The sequence below is a fragment of the Poeciliopsis prolifica genome, unplaced genomic scaffold (genome assembly GCF_027474105.1).
Source record: "Poeciliopsis prolifica strain line A6 unplaced genomic scaffold, Auburn_PproV2 SCAFFOLD112, whole genome shotgun sequence".
Classification (NCBI taxonomy): domain Eukaryota; kingdom Metazoa; phylum Chordata; class Actinopteri; order Cyprinodontiformes; family Poeciliidae; genus Poeciliopsis; species Poeciliopsis prolifica.
This window is the reverse complement of record NW_026562487.1, coordinates 378,449-399,300: the sequence shown is the minus strand read 5'-3', so window position 1 is coordinate 399,300 and position 20,852 is coordinate 378,449. Positions and strand designations below refer to the sequence as shown.

At 40.7% G+C, this 20,852-nt stretch overlaps 2 protein-coding genes across 2 annotated transcripts; both read left to right on the top strand.

Annotated features, from left to right (window-relative positions):
• Window positions 1-3,727: 3,727 nt before the first annotated feature.
• On the top strand, window positions 3,728-7,069 carry LOC129354573 (protein unc-13 homolog B-like). Its single transcript, XM_055024036.1, has 9 exons — window positions 3,728-3,748; window positions 4,162-4,250; window positions 4,295-4,468; window positions 4,538-4,661; window positions 5,658-5,711; window positions 5,783-5,860; window positions 6,021-6,168; window positions 6,501-6,593; window positions 6,682-7,069. The coding sequence occupies exons 1-9, from the start codon at window positions 3,728-3,730 to the stop codon at window positions 6,843-6,845; spliced, it is 945 nt and encodes a 314-aa protein (XP_054880011.1). The 3' UTR covers window positions 6,846-7,069.
• Window positions 7,070-7,336: 267 nt separating this feature from the next.
• LOC129354572 (protein unc-13 homolog B-like) lies at window positions 7,337-8,079 on the top strand. The gene is made up of 2 exons (XM_055024035.1): window positions 7,337-7,354; window positions 7,511-8,079. Exons 1-2 carry the CDS (start codon window positions 7,337-7,339, stop codon window positions 7,793-7,795), a joined length of 303 nt encoding a protein of 100 aa, XP_054880010.1. The 3' UTR covers window positions 7,796-8,079.
• Window positions 8,080-20,852: the final 12,773 nt, after the last annotated feature.

Genomic DNA, 20,852 nt, shown 5'->3' with positions numbered 1-20,852 from the left:
GAGGTCAGAGGGTTCAATGACCCTCAGAAGGAGGAGTACTTCAGGAAGAGATTCAGAGGTAAGAAACAGGCCAACAGGATCATCTCCCACATGAAGACATCACGAAGCCTCCACATCATGTGCCACATCCCAGTCTTCTGCTGGATCACTGCTACAGTTCTGGAGGATGTGTTGGAGACCATAGAGGGAGGAGAGCTGCCCAGAACCCTGACTGAGATGTACATCCACTTCCTGGTGGTTCAGACCAAAGTGAAGAAGGTCAAGTATGATGGAGGAGCTGAAACAGATCCACACTGGAGTCCAGAGAGCAGGAAGATGATTGAGTCTCTGGGAAAACTGGCTTTTGATCAGCTGCAGAAAGGAAACCTGATCTTCTATGAATCAGACCTGACAGAGTGTGGCATCGATATCAGAGCAGCATCAGTGTACTCAGGAGTGTTCACACAGATCTTTAAAGAGGAGAGAGGTCTGTACCAGGACAAGGTGTTCTGCTTCGTCCATCTGAGTGTTCAGGAGTTTCTGGCTGCTCTTCATGTTCATCTGACCTTCATCAACTCTGGTTCTGACATGATCAAAGAAATACAAAGATAATACATCTTCATTACTTAATACATCTGATCTACAATCTCTCCATCAGAGAGCTGTTGACCAGGCCTTACAGAGTCCAAATGGACACCTGGACTTGTTCCTCCGCTTCCTCCTGGGACTTTCACTGCAGACCAATCAGAGACTCCTACAAGGTCTGCTGACACAGACAGGAAGTAGCTCACAGACCAATCAGGAAACAGTTGAGTACATCAAGGAGAAGATCAGTGAGAATGTGTCTGCAGAGAAAAGCATCAATCTGTTCCACTGTCTGAATGAACTGAATGATCGTTCTCTAGTGGAGGAGATCCAACAGTCTCTGAGTTCAGGAAGTCTCTCCACAGATAAACTGTCTCCTGCTCATTGGTCAGCTCTGGGTTTCATCTTAGTGTCATCAGGAAAAGATCTTGATGTGTTTGACCTGAAGAAATACTCTGCTTCAGAGGAGGTTCTTCTGAGGCTGCTGCCAGTGGTTAAAGCCTCCAACAAAGCTCTGTAAGGACACACATTGTTAATACAGTTATCTTTGATAGAAATATACTAATGATGAGGTAAATATATATTTTAAATTTTCAGCTTATATATTGTTGCATTGTCTCCTCAAAGTTTCTCACTGGGGGTGATGTGTGAAGGAGACACAGACTCCCTTCAGCAGCTGACATAGTGATACATATTAAAGCAGCAAAACTCGTCCTCTTTATGTTAAAATTTAAATTGTATTAATTTTGTTAATTGTGGAATTTTATCATTCTCTTTCCTGACTTCTTGTTTCCTGTAGTTATAAACTTTAAGGATGGAGGACTAACTATAAAATGAACCATTTTGCAAACAAAAGGCATCATAAACATGTGTAAAATAAGATTGATCCTTCTCTGTCCAAGAAAAACCTTGAAAAATATAAATTTTTGTAGAATTGTATAATAACATATTTTCCTCCCTGTCTCCTCAGACTGAGTGGCTGTAACCTCTCAGAGAGAAGCTGTGAAGCTCTGTCCTCAGTTCTCAGCTCCCAGTCCTCCAGTCTCAGAGAACTGGACCTGAGTAACAACAACCTGCAGGATTCAGGAGTGAAGCTTCTCTCTGCTGGACTGAAGAGTCCAAACTGCAACCTGGAAACTCTCAGGTAACTCTGGGCCATCCATCCGTCCGTCCGTCCATCCGTCCATCCATCCATCCATCCGTCCAGACCTTGGTTTCTACCTCCATGTTCTCATTTTCTCATCATGTGATGAATTGTGTGTCTGCAGCTTATCAGGCTGTTTGGTCTCAGAGGAAGGCTGTGCTTCCTGGCCTCAGCTCTGACCTCCAACCCCTCCCATCTGAAAGAGTTGGACCTGAGCTACAATCATCCAGGAGACTCAGGAGTGAAGCGCTGTCGGCTGGACTGAAGGATCCACACTGGAGACTGGAAGCTCTCAGGTATGGAGGAACCTGCTGCAGGAGCAGAGAAGGTCTGATAGAGGAGGAAGAGGGAGAAATGTCTTTATTCAGTCTGCTGGAAAACATTTAGTTTGAAGCTGGTATACAGTCATATCATTTATAAATGAATGGATAACATTTTGAACCCCATTTTATCTCTTATTACAGTTTAATAACTCAAATTATCTCTGGTCATTTTGGTTTTGTAACTTTTCAAACAGCAGCTCATTTAAACTATAAGAATCTTCCACATGGTTCTGAATGAACCTGGGAAACCAACCCATCTTAAGGGTTCAGCTCTGCTGAAGCTGCTGAGCTTCAGCAGAGCTGCTGGCTTTGGTTCTGATCCGCCTCTGTTCTGGTGTCTGATCTCCAGAGAGGATCTGAAGCGACCCATCAGAAACTCAGTGGAGGTGGTGGAGGATGAGGATGGGGCGCGGCGAGGAGGTGGAGGAAGAGCGCCGTGATCCATCTCTCTGCTGTGGAGACCTGAGGGAATCTGACAGAGAAACAGCAGCCTTGAAATTACAACACTATTATTTAATAGTGTTGTTGTAACACTATTGCTGTTATTACAATATCAATGACGATAACGTTTCTCCAACATTGATGTTGAGGGTCAAGTGTTCAAATTAGTGATAGATTCCAGTTTTGACATCATATCAATTTGATTTGTTATTGATTGTTAGGAAATGCACCATGTTGAAATCATATAAAAGAAAATTAAGGCTACCTGGGAAAATACGAATCACTCTGTTAAATTAACATTTAATATGAAATTCAAAAGTTTTTGTGCAGACAAATCTGCAGGTTTCCTTTTTAAGAAGAATATTCTAAGACTTAATGCATCTCAAACTCCCTCCAAGATCATATATCTTTCTAAAAAGTTACTTGTAAATTAGTTTTGTCTTATTTTAAGTGTCCAAATGTACTTGAACAATAAACTAGACCAAAATAATGGTAATATGTGTTTTCTCTGATAGTATCCACGTTTTAACTCAATATAAAGTCAGTTCTTGTAATTGTGGCTGGAGAAAGACATTCTCTACCTTTTCTGCTTTTCTAGCTGAAGAACAGCGCGCTAGCATGGCAGGCAAGTCCACTGCATATGCAAACATGTAAAACATGACTGCATATATGCCTTAAAAATAACTTTTAAAAAAAAACACTGCACAGTTATCTGAATGAAGCAACAAGACAAAACCTTTGTTGCCTCTTTACTGCAACTCCTAGTTTGAAGGAAGTGAGGAAGAGGAGGAAGTTAAAGAGGAAGGGGAGGAAATGGAGGCAGAGGTTTGTTGCAGTTGAAAGTGGTTTTTAACATCCTTCATTCTCCAAATCCAAAGTCATTTCCAAAGATTTTCCCCAAACTGAAAGGAAAAACATCCAACATGGTGGAGTTTTGTTGTCTGGTTTGATTCTCATCTGTGAGGATTCCTCTTTAGATTAGCAGCATTTTCCCTTATTTCCCATAAAAGCGCCACTTTCACGTCACCTTCAACTGTATTTTTTCATTTTAACACTTTATTTTGTTCCTTTTTTAAATCATGTGTGATAGACTGAGAAGGATGAGGTGGGTTAAACATGTTATCTGGGATTAAATCACCTTAATATTCACCAAAAAGTCCAGAATCATTGGATTTATACAGCTCCTCCACCTCTTCAGGACAGTTTGACACTGTTTGTGTTTTTTTTATATCTCTAACAATTTTCTGACTCAAAGATGGACGAACCGTTTGAGAAGGTAGGCACAAGCAGAATATCCTAAATTAGATTCTTAATAAGCAATTTTCCACTTAAAGAGTGTCAAAATGGGGCATTTCATCCAAAATGTCTTGTTTTACCTCCCAACTTTCTGCCACATAGAGAGAAAATGCATGTGAGGATCATGAGGTGAGTTCATGGGTGTTACAGGAGGTGAACTGTAACATGCATGTTATTATGAGTAGAAATGCAAACTACACCAACAAGGTGTTTAACGGACTCGTAATGCAACCGTAGACTCTCAGGTGTTTTGTAATAATTCAGCTTTAGAAGTAATTTAGCTTCCAGGTTCTGAGTCTCAGTAAAATCCCAAAACTTCCCAGTTTTATTTCCCTTTTTCTTTCTCTAAAACCTTTTGTCAGCCTTTTGAACTTGAAGGTTTCTCTCCTCCAGATGGACACGGAGGCCAGCGACCTGCTCAACGACCTGCAGGTTCGGCTCAACAACGTTCTGGACGACCTCAGCAGCACGTTTGGGAACAGGTACGCCGCCCTCACACCCCCACGTTTCCCCCACTTTGTCCCAGTGCATCACTGGTTTTTCTTCTCCTGCAGCTTCCAGAGCCGCATCACCGACTGCATGCGGCAGATGGCGTCGCTGCTGTACCAGATCAAAGGACCGCTCAACGAAAACACCAAGAACCAGGTGGAGGCGACTCGGACAACATGCTGCGGCCGCTCATGGACTTCCTGGATGCTCAGTGGGTTCAGTGGGATTCCCCAAACACGGCTCGTCCGTCGGCGTGTGAGTGAACGTCTTGTTTTTGCAGATTAACGCTGTTCGCCACGGTGTGTGAGAAAACCGTCCTGAAGCGCGTTCTGAAGGAGCTGTGGAGGATCGTGATGACCAGCCTGGAGAAGAACATCGTCCTGCCGCAAGGGAACGACACCTTGGTGAGTCTGACGCTCGTCTCCGTCACTGGACAGGTTTCCATCCAGATGGTTTTGAAATGTTGTCAAAAAGTGTGAATTACATAACAAAAACACAATCTTACTAAATATTTTTGATCTAGTTGTCAGTGAAACTATCTTAGAAACTTGTTTTAAGTCAATAATTTCTTAATATTGCTGATCAAATTTGATTATTTCACCTAAATCAAAATATTTTTGCAATGTTATAAGGGAAATAATAATCAGACTAAAATCTCATTTTATTTCAATAATTTTGTGCAAAATAAATATAATGAACTTATTTTGTGCAGGACAGATTATTTCACTTATAACAAATCATTTTCCCTTAAATTAAAAAAATCTGCCAACTACTTTTTTTTAATCAATATTAAGGAATTATCGACTTAAAACAAGCTTCTTCTTCTGATAAGTTACTACTAAGTTATTTTTGTCTTATTTAAAATGTGCTGAGATATTTTAAAATTCTAATTCAAACATACTTTATTGATCCCAAAAGAAAAGTTAAATGTTGTAATTCACATTCGTCAAATTTGCACTAGAAACTAGAGCAAAATACTTGGTAAGAGTTTATGGTTTTGCAGTGTAATTTACATTTCTTTTATACATTATTATAAAAATTTGTTCAAAATTTGAATCACAGCTGGATGGAAACATGGCTGCCATTTTGAAATGGATCAACTCGTAATTGTGTCAGATGATGAGATGTAAACATTTTGACAGACGTGACCAAACACAAAAAAATTTTTATCCATTATGTTTTAAAATGATGACTGTGGCATATTCAGTTTAATTATTAGTCAACAAACTGAACATCATCCAATCACATATAGAGTAGATAAATAACTCACTTTATGTATGAACATGAGTTGTATCGATGCTTTTTTTCCATCTCCATCAAACTTACTAATATGATCATTAAAATTGAAACAAGGCTTCTGAAAACTAAAAGAATCATTCATTTTTCTGTTTTTCCTGAAGGGAGCACAGATCCTTTCTGCTGCTAAAGAACTGGGACACCTTTCCAAACTGAAGGTATCAGGTTGCCTTTGAGTTTGCTTTCTCTGTGAATTGGTCTAGTCAAAGTCCTGGTTTGGGTTGTTTAGGATCACATGGCAGGAGACGCTAAAAGCCTGACGCCCAGGCAGTGTGCCGTCATGGATGTGGCTCTGGATACCATCAAGGTGAGAGCGAAACGTTGACCTCTGGTCAAACAGAAAAGTACAATTCATTCACATTTTAAGAGTCTTTTGGTTGATTAACTAAAAGTCTGATTAACTCCACTTTAAGTTTAATCATTCAGGTTGTAGAACGCTGATTCCTCTCGTTTTGTTTCCTACGCAGCAATACTTTCATGCGGGCGGGAACGGCTTGAAGAAGACTTTCCTGGAGAAGAGCGCTGAGCTTTCGTCGCTCCGCCACGCTCTGTCGCTCTACACCCAGACCACCGACACGCTCATCAAAACCTTCGTGACCACGCAGCATTCACAGGGTAGATCCAAAACGCCTCAAGGAGATTAAATACGGGAGAGTTTCAGATTCCTCGCTGCTTTTATCTCCTGGATTTGGTTGTTTAAGTTGCTGTCTTGTTTTTAATCTCCTGCTGCCTCTGTGCCCAGTGCACAATGGGAAAGGGTATTAGGTTACCCCTAATGAGAAAATCCAGCCCAGCAGGGGTAGGTCTCCATGAAATCATCATCAGCCCAACTTCCCTTCATCGTTTTCTCTCTTCTGTTTTGTGAAACCTGCGTTTCTGTCGCGTGACTCTATAAAACGTTGTTTTCTTTGCCTGCATTGACCAAATGTTTGTTTGTGTTAAACCAGGCTCAGCTGTGGACAAACCCATCGGAGAGGTTTCCCTGCAGATTGAGCTGTACACTCATCCCAAGAGCGGAGAGCGGAAAGTTACTCTCAAAGGTCCGTTTGGGCTCATTTTGAACCAATGAAATCAAAGCTGGAGCATTTTAGTGTCATTTCTTTTTAAATGTTTGTGTCATTGATGCAGTGATTGCAGCCAGTGATTTGAAGTGGCAGACGTCTGGGATGTTCAGACCCTTCGTGGAAGTCACGATGATCGGGCTGCACCTCAGCGACAAGAAGCGCCGATTTCAGACCAAATCCAAGAACAACAGCTGGTCTCCCAAATACAACGAGACCTTTCACTTGTAAGTTCAAAACCAAACGTCGTGACACATTTAGGATTTGAAGCTCTTTTAATTCTGACTTCATAAACTGTTGGTTACACAAAACAAAGTCCTTGTGAAATTACTGGACAATGTCAGCTAATGCGCTAGCAGCACAGCTAATTGTTCATTTAGTGTTTCTGCTAAACATTTAGTGAACTTCCTCAAATTTAACTTTTCCAAATAAAATCTGGATTTATTTTAAGAAATTAATTGTGTGGCAATAGTTTTAAAAGTTATTTTAAAAAAAGCTAAAATTAGCTCTACTATTAGCACATTAGCAGCTAATGGAAGTGTCCCTTCTACTGCAGATGTCAAACTTTATTCAACTGAAGTGTAGAAAACAGCAAAAGTACATTAGTGCTTTAGAAATTTAACTTGAAAACTGATTTAGGGGAATCAAAATGTGTTGCACAACAAATTTGCTCTGCTATTAGCACATTAGCAGATTAGCAATAGTGTAATCTACCACTGCAGATGTGGACCTCAAATCAAGTAAAATGTTTTGATTTAAAAGGGAAAATTAGATCATCAAGCTAGGTGAACGAATGTTTTTAAAGTTTCAGAAAAAGCACAAAATCAGGAATTAGCTCTGCAATTAGCGCCCTAGCCCATGTGCTCCCACTCCTGTGTTCTGCTCTCGCTCTGCAGCGTTCTGGGTTTCAGGACGGGTTCGAGTGCTACGAGGTTCAAGCCTGCGTCAAGGACTACTGCTTCGGCCGCGCCGACCGGGTGGTGGGCCTGGCCGTGGTGCAGCTGAGGGACATCATGGAGGGGGGCAACTGCGCCTGCTGGTGCCCCCTGGGGCAGCGCATCTCCATGGACGACACGGGCCTGACCGCCATGCGGATCCTCTCCCAGCGCTCCAACGACGACGTCGCCAAGGAGTTCGTCCGGCTCAAGTCCGAGACCCGATCAGCAGAGGAGGGAAGATGAGGCTCTGCTTGATGCAGTGGCACTGCTTTGACCTCTGACCTGTCTTGGCTGCTGTGTAAAACCTCACCAGCTTCCAGTGTTCTTCAACTTCACATTTTTTTAAGTCTCGTCCGCCTCTACTGAGGAGACAGAACCCATCCAGAACCTGTCAAAGGGCCGAATAAGAACCCACCCGCCCCGAGTGTTCTTGTGCAATAACTCCAACCCACCCCTCCCAAAGTGTGGCCAAGTGGTTCAAGCCTTACACTCTGCAAGCTGTGAATGTGTGTTCATGTAAAAGGAAAGAAATCCCTGTTTTTTAATGAACACAAGTCAAATATTTCACTTCACTTAGCAAAGAAAAACTACAAATCACAATTTGTTTTCTAACAGTTTGAGCAGGAAAATGCCTTGTCATGCAGAAACGATGCTAATCCTCGTTTTCACATGAAAATGTTTGAATTTAACTCATCGCTTCATTTCATCCTCTATTGGTAGTAATTTTTATTTCTCCGTTTCTGCATGTCATGACCATTTTATTTATATTTTTGTATATTTATTTCCCTTTTAAAGATTTGATCTGATTTCTGCTTGATTTTTAGACATTTTTGTTGAGTTTTTTGGGGTTTTGTTACAAACTGAGTTGCACAGCAGGACTTGAGTTGGAATAATTACAAGTTTACATTTCTCTCCTTTTTTGTTTTTTATTCTGCTCTTCATACGAGTGGCCTTAATTATAAAATGATTTTTTATTTTTGTTATTTTTAATCTCTTTACCTTGTAATCGTTATAATTTGCATATTCTTTCTCAGACTGATGTCCTTAACATTTTGTATTTTTCATTTTAGTGATTTTATGTAAGCTGTAATCTGTCATGCTGAGTATCAATCCCATGTTTTTTATTTACCATTTATTTGTATTTTCTGTAGACAGAGATTTATTTTGAACTCTTTTTGTTTCAGCAGCTTTTTAATGGATGAAATTAAACTACAGATCCAGCCTCTTACCTTCCCTCAGTAATTCAATGTTTCTGTTGATGGAGCAAATATTTCCTTGTGCCAAGTTAAGTTTTCACTTTACGTTTTTTTAATTATTGCACATTTTTGTAACTTTTGACCATAAAATCACTGCATTTATCTGGAGTTTTCATTGGACTGTCACGTCTCTTTAAATCTGTCTCACTGTGTATGATTTCCACTCAATATTTTGTATAAAGTATTTAAGACTTGTATGGAAATGTCTTGTTTTTCTTGCACCACAGACTGAAAAGTCATTTTCACAGTGAAAATCAGTGTTTTTATACTGGACAAATTTACAATAGATATTATCTTATTTCACTTTATGAGGAAAAATATGTGCAATTAATGTTCAGTTGAAATCAATTAATATTTTTCCATTGTGAACTAACCATAAAAGTGCATCTTAATATGTTGGAATGTCATTGTTCCAGAAATGGTGAATTTCATATGTGCATCTTTTTTTTCCATCCGTTTTTCTTTCCACCCCACTTTTTATTAAAATGTAATACTGTCTTCTGGGAAAAGTCATCTTGTTCAAGAATGAATTTTTGTGGCAGATATTCACCATGATTGATTACTCCATAATGTGGCAATAGTTACCTTTTTTATTGTTTTGTGTAACCATGCAATTTATGATCTTACAGAATAAATTTGTTCAATTAGCTAACTGAAAAGTGAGTTTAAAACTTCTTTTAGTGTTGTAGTTCAGTCTCCATCCAGTAGAGCGTCCCACTGGTCATTCTGAGGAGCCATTGATACGAGTTTGCAGTGGTATCTCTGAAGAGGAATGAGGTCAAAACTATCAATATGGTCCAGTTTGGGTCTCCATTTGTGGATTGTTTGTCAAATTGAGTTAATGAATTTACTGGATTGAACTGGAGATAGATAAAACAAAGAGTGGAGTTTTCTAATTTGCATTTTTGTGCCATAAAAGGATTGGAAATCAAACGTGCAAAGAGTTTGACTGGAAAGTAAAACCAGATTTAATAGAACACACTGTGTCAAAATAAAGTTACTCCTTTCAAAACGTTCATTTCCAGGATTCCAACCACAGATGGATGTTGGAGGAATGTGTTGAATGGTCGTCATCACACACGTCTTCTGGTTCTGACCACAAATAAAGACTTTCTGGGAGGAAATGAAACGGGAGACTGAGGACATTCTGAGGACAGATCTCCCCATGGAGCCTCTTCTGTTTCTGCTGGACATAAACACCAAGGATTTACTCACTAAACATCAATGTTACATATTGTTGCACTTCTGCTGCTGGTAGCAAGAAAGACAATTAGACTAAACTGGATTAAACCCAGTTCACCAACTGTTGCTGAATGGAGAAAAACTGAAACATGACAACATGATGGAGCGTCTGACTGAACAACTAGACATGAAAAAGATCATTAAATATGTAGTTTGGAAAATAAATACTGAATTTGAAAATTAAATGTTTAGTTTGTAAAATAAATATTTTTTTGAAGCCAAACATTTAGCTAAAGTTTTATTTCCCAAAATTTTGTTTTCAATCAAAGTAAATATTTAGTTTATAATGAACGCTTGGATGACATGATGAAAATATTTGTTTGAAAAATGCATTTTCACAACTTTTTTTTATGACATGATGAATAAACTAAAATACTGTTAGTATTTTTTGTTTCTATCAATCATCACTACAGTAATGATCAAAGTAAGTACACCTTCATTTTAGCAGAACTTCTCTTCTTCCTCATGAAGATTTTATCAACCTGCCTCTGATTTCACCTCAGAGCTTCTACTTCCTGGTTCTGTTGCTCTAAAGGAAAAAAATACAAGTCAGGTGAGTTGTGACGTCATCAGTTATACAACATCCGTCACATTTACTTTCAGTTTGAATTCACCTGTTCAGGTGTGGCTCCAGACCATTTGTCGGGTCTCAGTTTGTTGTTTAAATTTTTTTCTTTAACTCTTTGGATCGTTTGAACAAACTGTCAGTTTAATTTGTTTATTTCTTTAATTTTTCATCACTTTAACTTTTTCCTGATTGTTTCTAATCTCTGATGTTTGGAGAAATGTTTTAATTCTGATTTCAACTGAAACTTTAATATCTGCTGTTTGAAGGCTAATCTGCAGAATTATTAGATTATTGATGAACTGGAATCAATCAACATGATGAACAGCTGATGTTTTCACTGTTTTCTTCTCTGAACTGATTCATGTTTTTATTTCCTGGTACTGAACTCTAGTCTCCGCCATTAATGTCAGCAACAGTTTCCTGTTGCTTCCTTTCAAATAAAATATTATTAAAATATTATTATTGATTCAGTCAAATTATTAAATAGTTAACATTTAATGCAGCTGATAATCCACTTGTAGAGATTAATCATTAACTGAAATATTTCCTATTGTTCAGGTTGAATGAGTGAATGTAAATGTTGCTCCATGTCTCCATCTAGTGGACTGATAGTAGAAGTGCAGCAGCTGATGGCAGCTTCCTCTGCCTCTCTGCTGTCTGACTGCATTCACCTGACACTGATATGAAGCAGAGAAGAAGAGCCAATCAGAGGAGGAGCAGCTGATCTTTTTCCAGCACTAATGATGTAAAGGATGATCAGAGTTGATGTGCAGATGAATGATGTGTGTTTTCCTCTGCAGGTGAAGCTAGAAAGTGTGTGTGAGCTGTGTGGATTCAGCAGCATGGATCAGTGTGAGGACAGAGAGGAGGGAGTCCCTCCCTCTAAAACCACTCTGTGTGGGGAAGATGAGAGCCAGAGCAAAGGTCAGAGGTGAGGTCACCATCTCTAACTGTCCACAGCCCTTTTCACACAGCGTTCACTATATCAGACCAGAACAGACGTGGTGATGAAGCTGCTGCTGCTGCTCTTTGCTGATTAAGTTTTAATCATCATGTTTCTGTCAGGATCCATCAGAAACGCAAACCAGAACCAGAACCAGAACCCAGCTGTGTGTCCTTTAAGAGTGACATGTCAAAGGGTCATCCTCTTGACTTTAAATCTCCTGGATCTCCACCATCAGAGAGGTGAGATGTATCTAAAAGCTGTAACAGAGGAAACTGAACCAGTATGAATATCACAGTTTTTATTTATTCTGCTGAAAGTGTGGAGTGATTCTGGTGTTACTGTAATTCATCTTCCTGTTTCTAACTCCTTTGTATTGTGTTCATGTCTGATTCAAGTATTTTTAGTGTGAAACTCTTGGTGATTTCCTCTGTGAAAACTGCTGGATGAATATTTCCTGACTTCCTAATTGTTCCTGGTTCCTCCACAGAGTGGACCAGCAGACCTCAGGGTTCCCAGTGGTTCATCTGTCCAGCAGCATCAAACACAGCTGGACTCCATATTTATGGTCTGTAAATGTACAACTACTTTTCTGTGGGTTCTGTTCACAGTTATCTCCATGCTGCAATTTGTAGTCCAAAGGATTGTGAGTCTGTTCAACATCCATCTGGTGTTTGGCTCCATGATTTAAACTCTGATGTTTCCTTCATCTATTATTCTGTTCCAGCTGCTGGAGGACAACATTGTTACTTTGTGAAGAAAGAACTGAAGAAGATCCAGAAAGTTCTGAGTCCAGATTACCCAGAACATTCAGAGAGTCAGAGAGATGATGAGGTGTTGGAAGGTGATGATGAAGAGCAGAGGAGGAGCAGCAGAGAGGCAGTGATGAAGATCACACTGAACTTCCTGAGGAGGATGAAGCAGGAAAAGCTGGCTGACCGTCTGCATAGCAGTAAGAGGATTTTTACAAAGATTTAACCTGATAGATAAATCATAAATTTATTGATGTCTGAAAAGATGGAATAACATTCAATCCATCATCTTCATTTTGTTTCATTATTGATTTTACTTTTTGTGTTAATTAAGGACATCTTGCTGCAGTTTGTCAACATCAACTTAATCTGGTCTGAAGAAGAAGTTCCAGTCTGTGTTTGAGGGAATTGCTAAAGCAGGAAGTCCAGCCCTTCTGAACCAGATCTACACAGAGCTCTACATCACAGAGGGAGGGACTGGAGAGGTCAATGATGAACATGAGGTCAGACAGATTGAAACAGCATCCAGGAAACCACACAGACCAGAAACAACAATCAGACAACAAGACATCTTTAAAGTCCCACCTGGAAGAGATCAACCAATCAGAACAGTGATGACAAAGGGAGTGGCTGGCATTGGGAAAACAGTCCTAACACAGAAGTTCACTCTGGACTGGGCTGAAGACAAAGCCCACCAGAACATCCAGTTCATATTTCCATTCACCTTCAGAGAGCTGAATGTGCTGAAAGAGAAAAAGTTCAGTTTGGTGGAACTTGTTCATCATTTCTTTAGTGAAACCAAAGGAATCTGCAGCTTTGAACACTTCCAGGTTCTGTTCATCTTTGATGGCTTGGATGAGAGTCGACTTCCACTGGACTTCCACAACAAGGAGATCCTGACTGATGCTACAGAGTCCACCTCAGTGGATTTTCTGCTGACAAACCTCATCAGGGGGAAACTGCTTCCCTCTGCTCTCCTCTGGATAACCACACGACCTGCAGCAGCCAATCAGATCCCTCCTCAGTGTGTTGACATGGTGACAGAGGTCAGAGGGTTCAGTGACCCTCAGAAGGAGGAGTACTTCAGGAAGAGATTCAGAGATGAGAAACAGGCCAGCAGGATCATCTCCCACATGAAGACATCACGAAGCCTCCACATCATGTGCCACATCCCAGTCTTCTGCTGGATCACTGCTACAGTTCTGGAGGATGTGTTGGAGACCAGAGAGGGAGGAGAGCTGCCCAGAACCCTGACTGAGATGTACATCCACTTCCTGGTGGTTCAGACCAAAGTGAAGAAGGTCAAGTATGATGGAGGAGCTGAAACAGATCCACACTGGAGTCCAGAGAGCAGGAAGATGATTGAGTCTCTGGAAAACTGGCTTTTGATCAGCTGCAGAAAGGAAACCTGATCTTCTATGAATCAGACCTGTCAGAGTGTGGCATCGATATCAGAGCAGCCTCAGTGTACTCAGGAGTTCACACAGATCTTTAAAGAGGAGAGAGGTCTGTACCAGGACAAGGTGTTCTGCTTCGTCCATCTGAGTGTTCAGGAGTTTCTGGCTGCTCTTCATGTTCATCTGACCTTCATCAACTCTGGTGTCAACCTGAAAGAAACATCAACATCTAAGAAATCTTCACTATTTAATAAACGTAAAATAATTTCTCTCCACCAGAGAGCTGTTGACCAGGCCTTACAGAGTCCAAATGGACACCTGGACTTGTTCCTTCGCTTCCTCCTGGGACTTTCACTGCAGACCAATCAGAGACTCCTACAAGGTCTGCTGACACAGACAGGAAGTAGATCACAGACCAATCAGGAAACAGTTCAGTACATCAAGAAGAAGATCAGTGAGAATGTGTCTGCAGAGAAAAGCATCAATCTGTTCCACTGTCTGAATGAACTGAATGATCGTTCTCTAGTGGAGAGATCCAACAGTCTCTGAGTTCAGGAAGTCTCTCCACAGATAAACTGTCTCCTGCTCAGTGGTCAGCTTTGGGTTTCATCTTAGTGTCATCAGGAAAAGATCTGGATGTGTTTGACCTGAAGAAATACTCTGCTTCAGAGGAGGTTCTTCTGAGGCTGCTGCCAGTGGTTAAAGCCTCCAACAAAGCTCTGTAAGGACACACATTGTTAATGCAGTTATCTTTGATAGAAATATACTAATGATGAGGTAAATATATATGTTAATTTTTCAGCTTATATATTGTTGCATTGTCTCCTCAAAGTTTCTCACTGGGGGTGATGTGTGAAGGAGTCATAGACTCCCTTCAGCAGCTGAAATAGTGATACATATTAAAGCAGCAAAACTCGTCCTCTTTATGTTAAAATTTAAATTGTATTAATTTTGTTAATTGTGGAATTTTATCATTCTCTTTCCAGACTTCTTGTTTCCTGTAGTTCTAAACTTTAAGGATGGAGGACTAACTATAAAATGAAACCATTTCGCAACAAAAGGCATCATAAACATGTGTAAAATAAGATAGATCCTTCTCTGTCCAAGAAAACCTTGAAAAATATAAATTTTTGTAGATTTGTATGAATAATATTTTCCTCCTGTCTCCTCAGACTGAGTGGCTGTAACCTCTCAGAGAGAAGCTGTGAAGCTCTGTCCTCAGTTCTCAGCTCCCAGTCCTCCAGTCTCAGAGAACTGGACCTGAGTAACAACAACCTGCAGGATTCAGGAGTGAAGCTTCTCTCTGCTGGACTGAAGAGTCCAAACTGCAACCTGGAAACTCTCAGGTAACTCTGGGCCATCCGTCCATCCATCCATCCATCAGTTCAGACCTTGGTCTCTACCTCAATGTTCTCATTTTCTCATCATGTGATGAATTGTGTGTCTGCAGCTTATCAGGCTGTTTGGTCTCAGAGGAAGGCTGTGCTTCTCTGGCCTCAGCTCTGACCTCCAACCCTCCCATCTGAAAGAGTTGGACCTGAGCTACAATCATCCAGGAGACTCAGGAGTGAAGCTGCTGTCGGCTGGACTGAAGGATCCACACTGGAGACTGGAAGCTCTCAGGTATGGAGGAACCTGCTGCAGGAGCAGAGAGGTCTGATAGAGGAGGAAGAGGGAGAAATGTCTTTAGTCAGTCTGTTGGGAAACATTTAGTAGGAAGCTGAATAGTTAACTTGTTGCTCAAAGGAACAGTTTTTGTCAGTCACTGCTCAGTTTTCCATCTCTGAATCCAACCAGTTAAAAATGGAAAGATATAATCTGAGATTCTCTCTGCTTTTGTTGAAGCTGGCGTTTTCCCTCAAACCAGCTCTGATGCTGATATTCAGACTAGATTTTCAATGGACTCTTTCTGTTAAAACTGACACTGGATTAATGTAGTAATATTTCTCTTGCCAGCCTCCTTATTGCCTGTAGTTCAGTTCTTCAAGGTCAGAGTCCCAACTATAGAATAAAGTTTTGAAAAATATGACCTATTCTTCAATAAGTCCAAGAATATTTTTGACTGGAAAGTAACACAAACATTTGATGATTTCTTAAACATTGGGGGTTTCTGTAAAAAAGAAACGACTTCCTTCTGCATGGATATAAACTATAAAATTAAACAGTTCATAACAAATGGAAATATGTAAAATAAAATTGTTCTTTCAAATCAACAAAAAACATTGTTGACTGGAAACAGAAGGCTTGTATTAATAACATATTTTCCTCCCTGTCTCCTCAGACTGAGTGGCTGTAACCTCTCAGAGAGAAGCTGTGAAGCTCTGTCCTCAGTTCTCAGCTCCCAGTCCTCCAGTCTCAGAGAACTGGACCTGAGTAACAACAACCTGCAGGATTCAGGAGTGAAGCTTCTCTCTGCTGGACTGAAGAGTCCAAACTGCAACCTGGAAACTCTCAGGTAAAATGTTCTCAATCCTGGTGAAACCAGATTTCTGTCCATTATATTTCTATCAGTTTATGATGCAAATGTTTTTTCAATAATAGAAGAAAATGATAATAGATGTCTTACTGTTAGATGGGTATTTTCCCCTATATTGGTTTTCTCAATGTTTTTTTCCAAACATGAGTTTAAATTGGAGCAGTTTCTTTACACAATCCTTTTATAAAACAATTTGATTCTTGTTCAAATAATTTTTTGTCAGTTTCTGCTCAGTTTTCCATCTCTGTATCCAACAGTTAAACATGTAAAGATGAAACTGTAGATTTGCTCTGCTTTGATTCAAGCTGCTGTTTTCCCTCCAACCAGCTCTGATGCTGATCCTCAAACTGAGCCTGATGCTGATCTTCAGCCCAGCCTTGATTCTCAGGCTTCATTGGACTCTTTCTGTTAAAACTGACATGGATTCATTTAGTTCATAGAGGAATTTAATATTTCTCTTGCCAGCCTCCTTGTTGCCTTTAGTTCAGTCCTTCATGGCTGGAGACCCAAATATAGACTGAACCAGTTCACAACAAAAGGCAAAATGATTATATAAAACAGTTCATTAAATCAGTAAAGAGGAACATTGTTGACTGGAAAAAAGACATTTTAATAAATTATTTAATAGTATATTTTCCTCCCTGTCTCCTCAGACTGAGTGTCTGTAACCTCTCAGAGAGAAGCTGTGAAGCTCTGTCCTCAGTTCTCAGCTCCGTCCTCCAGTCTCAGAGAACTGGACCTGAGTAACAACAACCTGCAGGATTCAGGAGTGAAGCTTCTCTCTGCTGGACTGAAGTCCAAACTGCAACCTGAAACTCTCAGGTAACTCTGGGCCATCCGTCCGTCCAGACCTTGGTTTCTACCTCCATCTTTTCATTTTCTCATCATGTGATGAATTGTGTGTCTGCAGCTTATCAGGCTGTTTGGTCTCAGAGGAAGGCTGTGCTTCTCTGGCCTCAGCTCTGACCTCCAACCCCTCCCATCTGAAAGAGTTGGACCTGAGCTACAATCATCCAGGAGACTCAGGAGTGAAGCTGCTGTCGGCTGGACTGAAGGATCCACACTGGAGACTGGAAGCTCTCAGGTATGGAGGAACCTCTGCAGGAGCAGAGAAGGTCTGATAGAGGAGGAAGAGGAGAAATGTCTTTAGTCAGTCCTGCTGGCAAACATTTAGTAGGAAGCTGAATAGTTACTTGTTGCTCAAAGGAACAGTTTTTGTCAGTCACTGCTCAGTTTTCCATCTCTGAATCCAACCAGTTAAAAATGGAAAGATATAATCTGAGATTCTCTCTGCTTTTGTTGAAGCTGGTGTTTTCCCTCAAACCAGCTCTGATGCTGATATTCAGACTAGATTTTCAATGGACTCTTTCTGTTAAAACTGACACTGGATTAATGTAGTAATATTTCTCTTGCCAGCCTCCTTATTGCCTGTATTTCAGTTCTTCAAGGTCAGAGTCCCAACATAGAATAAAGTTTTGAAAAATATGATCTATTCTTCAATAAGTCCAAGAATATTTTTGACTGGAAAGTAACACAAACATTTGATGATTTCTTAAACATTGGGGGTTTCTGTAAAAAGAAACGACTTCCTTCTGCATGGATATAAACTATAAAATTAAACAGTTCAGAACAAATGGAAATATGTAAAATAAAATTGTTTCTTTCAAATCAACAAAAACATTGTTGACTGGAAACAGAAGGCTTGTATGAATAACATGTTTTCCTCCCTGTCTCCTCAGACTGAGTGTCTGTAACCTCTCAGAGAGAAGCTGTGAAGCTCTGTCCTCAGTTCTCAGCTCCCAGTCCTCCAGTCTCAGAGAACTGGACCTAGTAACAACAAGCTGCAGGATTCAGGAGTGAAGCTTCTCTCTGCTGGACTGAAGAGTCCAAACTGCAACCTGGAAACTCTCAGGTAACTCTGGGCCATCCGTCCATCCATCCATCCATTCATCCATCCATCCATCCATCCATCCATCCATCCATCCATCCATCCTCCATCCATCCATCCATCCATCCATCCATCCATCCATCCATCCATCCATCCATCCATCCATCCATCCATCCATCCGTCCGTTCAGACCTTGGTTTCTACCTCAATATTCTCATTTTCTCATCATGTGATGAATTGTGTGTCTGCAGCTTATCAGGCTGTTTGGTCTCAGAGGAAGGCTGTGCTTCTCTGGCCTCAGCTCTGACCTCCAACCCCTCCCATCTGAAAGAGTTGGACCTGAGCTACAATCATCCAGGAGACTCAGGAGTGAAGCTGCTGCGCTGGACTGAAGGATCCACACTGGAGACTGGAAGCTCTCAGGTAGGGAAACCTGCTGCAGGAGCAGAAGGTCTGATAGAGGAGGAAGAGGGAGAAATGTCTTTAGTCAGTCTGCTGGGAAGCATTTAGTTTGAAGCTGTAATACAGTCATCATTTATAAATGAATGGATAACATTTTTGAACCCCATTTTATCTCTTATTACAGTTTAATAACTCAAATTATCTCTGGTAATTTTGGTTGTGTAACTTTTCAAACAGCAGCTCATTTAAACTATAAGAATCTTTCACATGGTTCCGAATGAACCTGGGAACCAACCCATCTACTGGAACCACAATAACATGGTATTCAGAGCAGCAGGGGGCCAAATATAGCTCCAGTGGAACCAAGAGGTTGGAGAGAAAATCAGTTGAAACTGTTTCCTATCAAGTTCAGTTTGTCTCTCTGTCTTCACAAACCAGGAGCATCATGGGCTGGGCGGGGCTTCCACTGATGGATCTACTGGAAATACAGGAAGCTGATTGGCTGATTTAAAAATAAGTTAAAATATGCAGATTAATGATATCATATAAAAGATATGATATGTAATTGTAGAGACACAGCTGGGAAACAATTTGGACTTTAAAGAATATTTCATGGAGATCTAGACCAATCAGCCCAAATGAGGAAAGATCAGAAAATGGTCAGATGGATGTGGAAAGTTCTCAAAAAGTGAAACAAAGATTCACAACTTTCAGGACTTAATGAAACCAAAAATACACAAAACATGAATCAAACTGTTTGAGGCAGAGTTTAGCAGTTTTATTTGTATGGTAGTTTGTCCTCCAGTAGGTGGCGCTAGAGTCAGGAGGAGCAGCCTGGAGAAAAGGCTGATCCTCCCTGATCTGTTTCCAAGCAGTCAGAGTGTAGAAGTTGAGATCTGGAGAAGTTTCTTCCTGTTGCGCAGCGCAGAGATTTCTGCTTCATGGACTAAATCAGGTTGGAAAGAGGAGAGATCTTTACTGAGCTGGATAAAGCTGCTGAAACATTTCAACTCTTTCTGGAAACTAATGAGACAGAAAAACAATGGATGCTTTTACCATCCAGACCTTTGGAACCAGTTCAGCTCAATAATTCAGTTGTATCTGTGGAAGATGAACAGATTTGATGTGAAATGATGAAATTCTTCATTTCTATCTGATGTTCCAGCAGATCAGTAGAAAATGGAGCTGCAGCTCTCAGACATTTCATGTTTTCTATCAATGAATCCACTGATTAAAGCAGGAATCTCATCTCCATGTTCTCCTCCAGAGGTTCCCAAGGTTTGTTCCTGGAAGCTGCTGCTAGTTCCTCCAATCCAGGCTCCGCCCCCTTTAGAGGAAATCTGTCCATATATGCTCCAAGATTCACCTTGATGCTGCAAAGCTTTGTTCAGGGATGAGATGTCAGGATGTTGGTGTCAGTCTGTTCCAGGTTTTAGTTGTTCTCCTCATGAGGAGCTGAAGTCTCTGACAGGAACGTGGAGCTGAACAGAGAAGAACTTGAAGCTTCTTCTTGGCCTCTGATTGCAACAGCAGGACAATCCAACATTTTAGTCTGACTTCATCTGGAAATATTTCTTTGACCCTCAATCAGTGTGAAGGCAGGCCAGCTCCTCATCAGAGCTGAGATCTTCTCTGTCCTCCATGCTGGAAATGTAGAAGTCCAGCAGCTCCTGGTCAGTGACATCAGAGCGTGACATCATCAGTAGAGTGATGATGTCATTTCCTCTCAGAGCAGCTTGGACATCTGAGAGGAAAGATGCAAACAAAGACTCTCTGGACTGTTGGATCTGCTGGTTCTGGTTCCAGATGCTCCTTGACACTTTCACAAGCCATTACTGCAGCTGCTGGATTCAGGATGCTGCTTCTTCTTCTTGGGCTCATTGTAAATGTGTGCAGCGCCACCTGGTGGTGCTGGTTGGTAGAGGAAGTGCTGAAAGGTTGGAGGTGTTTGTCAGAGGTGTGTGATGATGGAAGCCTCTCCCTGGTTTGAGTCTGAGCTCAGAGATCAAATCTTTGATTCTTGTTGAATCTTTGTTGAATGTGATGCAGCTTCTCCTTTTTAATTTTGTATTTCTGGATATTACAGTGAGGCCACAGCAGGTTTTCAGCAGCAGGGCTGTTTAGTGTTTCATTCCTTCATCTGTGTGTGGGAGTGTGGATGGATCAGGTATCCAGGTGTTGATCAGAGTTTAGATTGATTGTATTTTAATGCTGATTATTAAATCAGGTGGAGCTTCCAGAAATGTTTCCTTAGTTTCCTGATGTCCTTTTAGGCTTCAGTGAGTTTCTTCAGGTTGTTACTGAGGGATTTCCTTTCTCCTCTCTGTTGGAGCTTTTCCTGTGTTTGGAGAAATGAGTTGTGCTGCAGCACACAAC

What these genes read in the sequence shown, in the direction of transcription:
- LOC129354573 (XM_055024036.1), top strand. Translation starts at nt 3,728, where the DNA reads ATGGACGAACCGTTTGAGAAG. An exon ending in AGCAGCACGTTTGGGAACAG is followed by an intron (nt 4,251 to 4,294) that starts GTACGCCGCCCT and finishes ACTTTGTCCCAG; the next exon opens with TGCATCACTGGTTTTTCTTC. An exon ending in GACCACGCAGCATTCACAGG is followed by an intron (nt 6,169 to 6,500) that starts GTAGATCCAAAA and finishes GTGTTAAACCAG; the next exon opens with GCTCAGCTGTGGACAAACCC.